Source organism: Juglans regia, chromosome 1 (genome assembly GCF_001411555.2).
Source record: "Juglans regia cultivar Chandler chromosome 1, Walnut 2.0, whole genome shotgun sequence".
In the NCBI taxonomy this organism is placed as follows: domain Eukaryota; kingdom Viridiplantae; phylum Streptophyta; class Magnoliopsida; order Fagales; family Juglandaceae; genus Juglans; species Juglans regia.
Genome location: NC_049901.1, coordinates 11,778,328 through 11,789,822, shown reverse-complemented (window position 1 = coordinate 11,789,822; position 11,495 = coordinate 11,778,328). Strand labels below are relative to the sequence as shown.

Here is an 11,495-nt window from a genome sequence, read left to right as displayed (position 1 = left end):
TTTGGGATCAACTTGTAATGTACAATCTCGCTGAGAGATTAGGGCTTGAGTGGTTAGAGCTAGTCCTATGCCCTCTTCTCATGAATTTCATCGGTCACACACTTTGCATTAACCTTTTTTTCCCCTTTTTTGTTGGGTATTAACAATATACAGGTGTTCCTGATCTGCTCTATTTTGAACAAATGATTCATGTAGATATGTTCTGATTTAGGCTTTCTAGAACCTTTTTGTTATGCAAGTTGATATTGAAGGCCTTGCTTTATACTGCAAGTAATGTCCTTATAACTGCACTATCGTATTTGTCGGTACCTAATTTTCAGTTTTCATATATATATATATATATAAATATATATATTACGTTATATTTCTTATAAAATAACATATTAATTATAAAAATCGGTCATATTTACTCGGCTATTGGATATATGTTGATTAAAGTATTTGAAATGCTTGATATTGAGCTCCCAAAGAAGGAGAATACATAGAACTTGTAATTCGAAGAGCCATGAAAACTCTCATACAAGTTTTTTTTTTTTTTTTTTTTTGTGTGCAGATTTATTCAATTAAAAACTTTTTATCACGCATACACCTTTAATTCTACAGCTGAGATTTTTAGTTGAAGCCAAGACCTGAGACAATCACACTTCAATCTCTCTACTCCATATCAAAATTTATTCTTCATTACATCCAACAACCAAACCAAAGACAATCGAGTCATACCCATCGGAGCAGGCAGGGCATGATCACCTTCCAACTCCACATATTGTTTTCCCAGCATCCCCAAATTTGCCTAGTTAATTGCCTTAACAAAACATTTGTTGATCTTCCGTTAGTTGTCCAATCGATAAAGATTAAACAAATTGTTTGACTCTTCTCCTCCGGCCAAGGTCCGGAGATAAAACGTTGCCCTAGGCAAAACTTCCCCTTGCCTCCATCTGGACAACTCTTTAACACTAACATGCTCCTTTTGTGACTGGATGCAGTGTACCCTAACTGTTCATGAATATTCTCACTATATATTATATACTGGTGATCGTTTTGCACGCATACATTATCAATGCCATTAAGAAAGCTAGCATAGAAATTGCTAGAAGTGTCAGAGTTGGTTTAAATTGAGCAAGAGAGTTAGTGCTAAACAGAAATGAAGAAGAAAACAGAGCATCGCAGAGGTTGGAAAGAATTCCTTCAATTGATTAATTCTGTAAAAGTGTGTAAAATGCTATGTTGTATAGTGTCCTGCTTATAGAAGGAATGGAATGTTCTATATAAGAATGATAATACATAAATGCCCTTAAATAACAATATATACTCCTGCTTGCTTATTTGTAATTTCCCTGATTCATATGGCCGAGTGTTGAGCAACTTGGCAACTTGTATATTAGCTGGTAACATCCCCCTACATGATGGAGCATAGATATTTGCTATCTCCATCTTGGATAACAGAAAATAAAACTAAGCTGAGGGCAATGCTTTGGTGAAAAGATCTACAAGCTGGAATGAGGATCGGATGTGGCAAGTGCAAAGCAAAACCCGCTTGAATCTTGTCGTGGATAAGGTGGCAATCCATCTCTTTATGTTTGGTGCGCTCGTGGAAGACCGGATTTGCAGCAATGTGGAGGGCGGTTGGATTGTCACAATTCATGTCAATGGGTAGAGAAATGGAGAGATGTAAATCACTGAGAATGTAAGATAGTCATTGTAATTCACAAGAAGTTGTAGCCATGGCTCTATATTTGACTTCGGCTGAAGATAGAGAAACAACAACTTGCTTCTTTGATTGCCATGATATAAGTGAGGATTCGAGGAAGATACAAAAACTCGTGAGTGACCGACGGGAGTCGGGGCAGGAGGCCCAGTCCAAATCTGAGGAGGCTTGGAGACTAAGTGAGGAGATGGAAGGGAAGAGTAACCCCTGGCCAGGTGCACCTTTGACGTACTGAAAGACTTGGTGTACAGCATGAAGATGGGATGATGTGGGGGCTATCATAAATTGGCTTAACCTTTGGATAGAATAACTGAGATCAGGCCGTGTTATTGTGAGGTAGAGCAAGTGGCCAATGAGTCTTCGACAAAGTAGAAGGTCCCTGAGAGGCTGTCCATCATCCTTACTAAGTTTCAAATTTTGTTCCATTGACAATTTGAGAAGGCAAGTGCCAAGAGAACTGACATCGGCTAATATATCGAGAGCATATTTTCATTGACAAATGGAAATACCTCTTGAAGAGCGAGCAACCTCAATTCCAAGAAAGTAACGTAGATCACCAAGGCATTTGATTCGGAAATGGTCATTGAGAAAGCATTGAAGGGCAATTGTGGATTCCAATGTGGAACTAGCCAAAATGATGTCATCGGTGTGCACAGGCAATGCTGTGAAGGAGTCATTTGCTGTGTGAGTGAAGAGACTATAATCCGCCTTCGATTGTTGAAAACCAAAAGTGAGCAAAACATTAAAAAATTTTGCATACCATTGCCCCTAGGCTTGTTTCAAGCTTTAGAGACTTTTGTTGAGTCGACAAACATGAGAAGATGGACCCTTGGAGTAGCTAGGAGGTTTGCACATGAAAACTTCCTCCACTAAGTCTCCATGGAGGAAGGCATTTTGAACATCAAATTGTTTGATGAACTAGCCTTGGATGGAAGTAGCGACGAGTATGGTGCGAACAGTCACCAATTTTGCCATGGGTGAGAAGGTTTTGTTGTAATCAAGGCCCTCTTGTTATGTGAAACCTTTGGCTACCAAGTGCGCTTTGTATCTCTCTATACTTCCATCGGAGTGATGTTTAATTTTGTAGACCCACTTGCAGCCGATAGCACGTTTGCCAGGTAGTAATTCAACCATAGTCCAACTATTCTTAAGTTCAAAAGTAGCAATTTCAGATTGCATAGCCTTGTACCAGTCATAATTTTTAATAGCTTCACCATAGGATGATGGTTCAATGGATGAGGAAATAACGGAAGCAAATAAATGGTAAGATGGTGACAATTTATGAAATGAAAGAGTGGAAGAAAGAGGGAATGGTTTACCTGATGGGCATGGAGTATCCTTGGACAAAAATGAGGAGGAAGCATGAGAATCACAGGAAACCTGCAATGAGTTAGAAGTCATGGTTTGAGGTGGAGGTGGTGTGAGAAGGGAAGGACAAATATACTGGTTGAGGTAAGTAGGGGCGGTGGGTGTGGGTGGAGCGTCAAGGTTGTGGTGGAGGTTGGGATTGTGCGGGTATGATTTTTGGGTGGGGGGATAAGGATGTTTATGTCTCTATGGAAGGAGGGGCAGAAGTATGTGTGTATGGGGGATTAGCATCAGGGTATGGTATGTGAAGATTTGTGTCTGGTGGGGTTGAAGATATTGTAGAAGAGGGAAGGAGTGACGGGGTGTGGAAGGGAAACAATGATTCATGGAAGATAACATCACAAGAAAGAAAACTTTTGTGAGTATCAAGGTCAAGTAATTTATAACCTTTGACACCAAATGGATATCCAAGAAAAGCACAATGACGACTACGAGGATCAAATTTGTGGCGATGTTCGGAAGTGGTGGAGGCAAAGGCAAGGCAATCGAAGACTCGGAGGTGTAAATAAGAAGGGGGTTTGTGGAAGAGAATTTCATAGGGGGTTTTGTTGTGAAGTAGGCGGTCGGTATTCGGTTAATTAAATATGTGGCTGTAAGTATACATTAAAATCAAAATTTCAATGGAATGCTGGATTGAAAATGAAGTGCACAGGCAACTTGGAGAAGATGGCGATACTTACGCTCAACTAATCCATTCTGTTGTGGTATTTCGACACATTATTTTGATGGAGAATACCTTGATCGGAATTAAAATGAGACATAGAAAACTAAACACCATTGTCATTGCGCACTTTTACCCGAGAATTAAATTGAGTAGCAACTAAGTGCCAAAATTAAGACATGGACATGCATCAGATCTTTTTTGCAAGAGCTAAACCCAAGTGTAGCGTGAATAGTCATCGACAATGGTGAGAAAAAAACGACTACCATCACGTGCAATAATTGAGTGAGGTCCCCATAAATCACAATGTATAATCTCAAAACAAGCATTTGTATTATGAGTGCTAGAGGAAAAGGGTATGCAAGCCTGTTTGGCAAGGAGACAAACAAAACATGGTAAAGTGTTCTTGGTATTCATTTGAGTAATTACATGGGGATCATGGATGAGTTGTATATGGAATGGGATGGATGACCCAATCGACAGTGCCACAAATCAACAACACAATCAGAGGGTTGTATAGAAGCAAAAATGAAATTTTGAGAATGGAAATTCTGTGATAAAATAATGTCTAAAGCTTGGGGAGCAACCGTGTCTTGTAGGAGGTGGTGAGCCCGTGTGCCATGCTACCCTTCCCAATCGTTGTCCAAAGAGAAATGCCCTGTATGAAACAAGAATTAGAGAAAAAATGAGGCAACAATTTAATTGTTGAGCAAGTTTAGAGGCAGACAATAAATTAAAAGTAAAGGATGAGACGCAAATGACATTGCATAAAATCATGGAGTTGGTTATTTGGACTGTGCCGACGTGAGTTACAGGAGCTATTTTCCCATTAGGAAGCTTAACAGAATATGAAGTGGTGGAAGTGATAGTGGTAAAAAGAGAGGGGCTACAGATCATGTGATCTGTAGCCCCTGTGTCAATGATCCAAAAAGTGGAAAGATGAGAAGAAGTTGATAAGCAAAAGAGGTTACCAACAGTGGAAGAGGAGTGAGGGTGAGTAAAGATAACTGTCTGGAGATCATTCGCGGATGATGAGCAACTATAATCCTTACTGTGCAACAAGACTATGAGATCTTTGTACTACTCTGTCGTTAATAAATTATTGGAATTGGGTTGATTGCCAGAAACAGGGGAATCAAAGGACATGGCATTCTCGCATGGTTTGTGCATTTTATGCCCTGGAGGGTACCCATGGAGCTTGTAGCAACGTTTCATGGTGTGGCCCGTCATCTCACAATGGGTGCAGACTGGAGCAACGACATTTCCAGATTTAAAACATGTTTGCAAAGTGTGACCGGTAATCTTACAGTGAGTACAGTAAGGCATATATCTCTTGCCAGAATTGGAAGGTGGTTTAAGGGGTGGTTTCCGAGATACTAGGGCAATAGAATCTAGGTGGGGAGTTGAGGAAGTAACCATCCGATGTCATTCTTGCTGCTGGATGTTTGAGAATACCTTGGTGACTGGAGGTAATGGGTTGATGAGCATTATCTGGTCACGGACGTTGGAGTAGGAATCATTGAGACCCATTAGGAATTGAATCACGCAATCGTGTTGCTAGCGGTTAGATAGGGTTTTGGTTGAGCGACAAGAACAAACAGGTAATGGGTTATGGATGGATAGTTCATCCCAAAGGGACTTGAGTTTGTCATAATAGCCATTCACGGTATCATCTTCCTAAGACAGATTAGTCAAGGTCTTCTTGAATTCATAGATTCGAGGTCCATTTTGTGGGGAGAAACGTTCTTGTGACTCAGTCCATATATCATGGGCATTGTTAACAAAGGCTATCGAAGAACGTAGGGAAAGGCTTATAGAATTTTGGATCCAAGATACAACCATATCGTTGCATCTGTCCTAGAGGTCGAAGAGAGGGTCTGTCGGGTTTGAGGGTTGGCCGAGTGTTCCATTGAGAAAACCGATCTTGTTCTTTGCACGAAGAGCATGTTGGAGTGAATGAGACCAGCTGGAAAAATTTTCAGCATGGAGAAGGTCGGTGACTAATATGGTTCCTGGGAGAGGTTTCGATTTTTTTTATTTTTTTTATCTTCTCTATGGAATTAATTCTCCATGACTTGGTTGTGTTTGGTAGGAATGATCATACTGAAAAGAAAGAGAATACCTTAGGAACGGTCGGGCTGGTTTTAGGAAAATAACAGCCCGCCAATCACATGCCAACACGTAATGCTTCTATCATACTTATCATGGACCAGCAATACATCAGAATTGTGCATCATCTCCCTTCGCGATTTCAGAGTGCAGAAACCCCTGTATCTCCATTCGCGATTTGAGCCCCACGAATTGCACCCGAACATAGACGACATTGCACCTGTAACACCCCGTATTTTTTAGTGTATTTTTAATTGAAAGATTTTTTGTTATTAATTTAAAATTTATTCTCTTGTTTTAAAATTGTTGGATTTTTTAGTTGTGCTATTTTTATGATTTTTTTTTAGTTTACGAAAATTATTTTTGAAGTGCTTTCTCTAAATTAATTATTTTTATGCGTTTAAATTTCTTCTCAAATCAAATTAACTTATTATTGAGTTTAATTAATTATTTTCATGTTAATCACTGTGTTTGAAATATTTTATTTCACTAGTTGTTTTAAAATCGTTTCTGTTGGATCATTTTTGTGACCCAAGTTATGAGGATTGGACCTCATTTCTTTTCTCTCTATTTTTCTTTTCCTTTTCTTTTTCTTTTCTTCTTTTCCTTCTTTTTCTTTTTCTCTTTTTTTTTTTCTTCTCCCTCCCGCGCCTCTCTCTCTTTCTCTCTCCCGTGCGTCCGCCGTTTGCCCTCGACCCGCCGCCGTGCGCCGGCGGTGGTCGACACCGCCCGGCTTCCCAGCACCCCCACCCACCGGCGACCTCCCCCTCCGATTTTCAGCCCCAGCCGTGCCGCCGTTAGCCTCCACGCACCACACGAAGCCGCGGCATTCCTTGCGCCGCTGCGCCGCCGTCGCGCCACCTCCGGCCACCATCTTCTCACCACGTCATCCTCGACCTTCTAGCAACCCAATGGACCCAACCCCACCTCCGATCTGTCACCGGTGAAGCCCCACCATCAACATTTCCGTTTTGGGTGTTTTTGCACTTCAACCGCCTATTGCGCCGCCACCCACGACCAACCACCACCACCACTAGTCTCACCGACATCCCTAAGCCCTACCCTATCAATCTCGGGTCTTCGTTTACACCCGTTCAAAAGTGGGTTTTTGAGACCCACGGCCATAGTGCATTTGGCACTGTTTTGTTGCTGCGTTGCCGCTTCTAGCACCTCCGTGATCTTTCAAAAATTATATTATAGCATTGTAAGTATTTTTCCCAAAGTGCTTTTGAGATTTAAATGTATTTTTGCGCTAATTCATATTTACTGTGATTTTGTTGGTTGTGCCGGACTGAGTCCGAGGAGTTAGGGGGGGTCGTTTGGATTGGTGGTTGAGAAATTATTTTAGAAGGGAATTTAATTTTCTTTGTCCAGTACAGTTTAATTTTTGGAGGTATTAGTTTATATTTTCTGTTATGGAGTTGTGAATGGGAAGAAGTGTGCTTTGTGTAGTATTGTTGGTTAAACTGTTAGTAATTGTTTGGGACTGCGAACTGTTGGAATAAGTGTGAGTTATTGGAATTTGAATTGGCATTGGTCCTGATGCTTGTATTGGACAATACTGAGATTGGTATAGAATATTTTGGGTCGAAGTGTGGGCTGTCCAGATTGTTATGTGGTTGTTTAGCACTCTTGATATTGAGATTGGCTATTAAAGATTTGGGTTTTCTTTTTAGTTGTGTTGGAAAATAAGTTCTTAAGAGACAGGTGGTAATTTTCCAGACCAACCGGGTTTGGGGCGTTACAGCACCGAAGAACACCCATCGGCATCGCACCCAAGCCCACCCAAACAACGTTGGCGTCGCACCCAAGCCCTTTTAGACGCGTCACAGCCCCCTCGCGACCCGTCAAAGCTCAACCTTCGTTGCGTCTCAGCCCCTCGAAGCTTAACCCGAAGCGGTTTGCGTCGCCCCTCAGCCCCCTCGCACCCCCTTGAAGCACAACCAGACCTCCGTCGCCTCTCATCCCCCTCGCAATCCCTTGAGGCTCAACCTGACCTCCTTCACCTTTCAATTTATTTTTATATAAAATTGATTGTGGCTGCACGAAATTGATTGTGGCTATAAGAAATGAACCACCTGATTTGTCTGTCTAAGAAAGTGAAATTGAAATTGATTGGCAAACGAGAAACCAGAAATTTGTGCATTTTACCTGTTTGATAAAATTTCTAAGAAGAAAAAGCACCACTATATTGCATTGGAGTTCTAAATCTGACTTTCAGATTAGGTGAATTGGTATATTTGTGAATTATTGTTGAGCTATATTTGTGATTTGGTATAAAATAAAAGAGGTTTCTGATTTGGTTTGTCTTGGCATATTTGCACCCCAGTGGAAATCTCATGGCACCATTCGAGCTTGTAGAATTGAGGAAGCAATTGGGCAAGCTGATTGATTTATTTCTGATATACAATTTTTTGTAAAAATTGAAAGTGCCCTACCTTAAAGTTTTGACCTTTTAGGCTTTCTCGTATCATTTCCTAACGCCCGCTAACATCTAGTTAGTCCCAGCATTGGAGAAGTTTATTTAGTGTTCATTATTTTGTTATAACAATGCTATAACAATAGTCTCTATTGTTTAGAATTGAAAAGTTCACGTGGACAACTCTTGTTAGGATTTGGTTAGTAATGTTGACTTCAGAGCTCGGGTAACAATCTGAAAGACCAAGAGTTTGTAGTAATAAACTTTTATAGAACCCCCCCCCCCCCCCCCCCCACAAACCCACTAACCGTTTGCAGAGGTCCTACTGTTGCCAACTTTTCACATTGACAACTCTTGTTAGGATTTGGTTAGTAATGTTAACTTCAGAGCTTGGGTAACAATCTAAAAGACCAAGAGTTTGTAATAATAAACTTTTATAGAACCCACTAACAAACCCCCCCCCCCCCCCCCAAAAACCCACTAACCTTTTGTAGAGGTCCTACTGTTTCCATTTCATGAACAAACATTTTTTTAATGTTAAATATAACCATGTGCGCTTCATTTCCATTTCCGTATGACTTTGATTTACATTGGTTCTTTTGTCTGTGTAGTGTGGTTTGAACCATTAAGAATTGTCATTTTAGGGCCCATAGAAGACCCGAAATCTCTGAATATGTATGCCTTTAGTTATCATTGGCACTAGTCTTCCTTATAGTTGCATTGCATTGCATGGCTTATGTGCTACTCAGTTATCATTGCATGGCTTATTTACTGTCTAATATATACTGATTTGGGGGCTCTTTTTACTTCAATATTAAGATAGCAAGTGAAGAATTCGGGTTCTCATTCTAGGTCAAGTTCTTAGACCGTAAGAGGAGAAGACAAAGTTAGTTTGGAGAGACCACTTTGCTATTGTGGTTGTCAAGCGAAGCTACGAATTTCTAGAAAATCAAATAGCTTTGGAAGAAGATTTTTCAATTGTCCAAACTATAAGATGAATACACAATGTGACTTTTTTTAGTGGATTGATCTTCAAAGTGAGCAAAACAGCTGCTGTAAGATGACGTTGGACTTCGCTGAACGGAGGCACGACAGGGTACTTCATGGGCGGTTATGCATCGAAGAATTGAAATTTAAAGTGTTGTAGAAGAAGTACAAGGGAGTCTTGAAAGTGTTAATCTTGACATGGGTTTTTTTAATAATAGTTTGTGGTGTACTTTTTATGTATCCAAAAAATGGTAATGTATCTTGACTACAGCTCTTGTAGCTCTTGTAACGTGTACTTTTTTTAATACTTTTATCAGTTGAATGTACTCAATGTGGTTTATGTAATGAGAACATCCTCGCATGTTTTGAATGTATTTGAAATTTCCTTAGTTGTTGTATTATGGTCAGTTTTGAACAATGTTTCCAATCTTCCCTTTTATAATTTCCAATACTTCTGCCCAGCACCTGATGTTTGTATCAAGATATTCAAACCAGAAATTGTACCAAGATATTCTTTACTTTGCCATTCTTCACACTAATCAAATTACAGATAAACCAAGATCAAATTCATGGATACATGCATTGTCCAAAAGAAAATGCAACTAGAAAATTGGTATATAAAGTATGTCTTCTAGCTAAACTTGTACAAAACAGATTGGTATAGAAATTGAAGTATAATTTGTGCAGACTTGTGAAGAAATGACTATGTGAAGAAAGCCAAACTGCCACATTCCCTGTCACATAAAAATAAATACGGATTAAATTAACCGATAAATAGGTTGAATTAAACATAACAAAAGACAAATAAATGTGCCTTACAAGATATTTCGAAATTTTGACTATGATTCTAAATGTATCGATATGTTGTCAGGTGTTGGCCCAATATCCCTAAATAAACAACAACAAAACACAAAATTTATTAACTTCTTCAATTAAAAATCAATAAAATACAAATAACTACAAAACTACTATACCTCACTGAAAGACAATTGTTTTTAGCATGTTCCTCATTCTTGCAAATACTATAACGTCTTTTCTTTGTTTGTGTTTCTTTTGAGTTCTTCGATCTTAAAGATTTTGGCCATCCTTCTGTTGGCACCCGTGGAGGATCCTGGACCGTTTGTGAAAAATTAGATACAACTTGACTTTTTGCCATTTGAATGTCATTGGTTGACTCCCCTCTTTGTGAAACTTTTACATGATCTTCCATTGCAAGTAACTCTTTGTGAACCTTTTCCAATGCAAGACATAGGTGATTGTGTTTTCTACTTGACTGCAACCCAAGTTCAACAATGTCATAAAGTTGTATCATTAACTTGCTTTTTCTCATCGTAGGATCATCCTGTCCTTGCCGAACTTGCCCTTCAATTAATAGTATGTCAGGAATGGGTTGAGTCTTAACATTAATAGTCCATTTATCTAAAACATAATGATGTGACAATCTATCTAACTTCGCTTTCTTGCCAAAAACACACAAGATATGCCTACAAAGAAGCCTCATGAACTCCCACATATGACATGTACATGTTGCATGTTCGTCACCATTTTTCAATGTGACATCGTAAAGTGGTGTTTCTTTACAACAAACTGCCACTCCATATGTCTTGCTTTCTCCCTCTTTGGACAATTTTGTTGCTTCGTACCGTAGACTATTGAACAACTCATCTTGGAAGATAATGAATGACTTTCTTGTATAAACCATTGCCGCTTCCTCTTCAATTTTAAGAGGTGTCTTCAATATCGCTCGCGTAGATTTTGTCCGCACATACTTCTCTTTTTCTTTAAAGTAACGATAGTTTTTTCATACTGATACACAAAGTCATTAACCATAGTGCTTGAACGAACATAATCTTTGAAAAATTTGTTCATGCTTTCACTTCTTTGAGTTGTTGACATACCGGCACAAAATGGTGAACGCAACTAAGTCGGAACCCACTTATCTCGTCGGCTGTAAAGATTTTGCAGCCAAATATTTTCTCCTAACTCATACTTCACTAATATAAAAGTCTATTCTTGCTCGAACTCATCAGTTGTAATTGTCTCATGGATGCAATAACGGAAATCTTTTCCAAAGTCCGGAAATCTGTAATATACATGGGCCAAGTGTTCGGGAAACTTTTGTAAAATATGCCACAAGCACAACCTATGAGTTGTATTCGAGAGTACCTCTGCTATGGCCTTTGCCATAGCCTTGTCATCGTCGGTAATTATAGCTGAAGGGGCTTTACTAAGCATTGCCTCTTGCC

General features: G+C 39.5%; 1 protein-coding gene across 1 annotated transcript; it reads right to left on the bottom strand.

Moving 5' to 3' along the window:
- Nucleotides 1-1,693: 1,693 nt before the first annotated feature.
- On the bottom strand, nt 1,694-11,484 carry LOC118348303 (uncharacterized mitochondrial protein AtMg00810-like). The gene is made up of 3 exons (XM_035689764.1): nt 11,416-11,484; nt 2,215-2,413; nt 1,694-2,172 (listed from the first exon to the last, which is right to left on the bottom strand). Exons 1-3 carry the CDS (start codon nt 11,482-11,484, stop codon nt 1,694-1,696), a joined length of 747 nt encoding a protein of 248 aa, XP_035545657.1.
- Between the last annotated feature and the right edge of the window lie 11 nt (nt 11,485-11,495).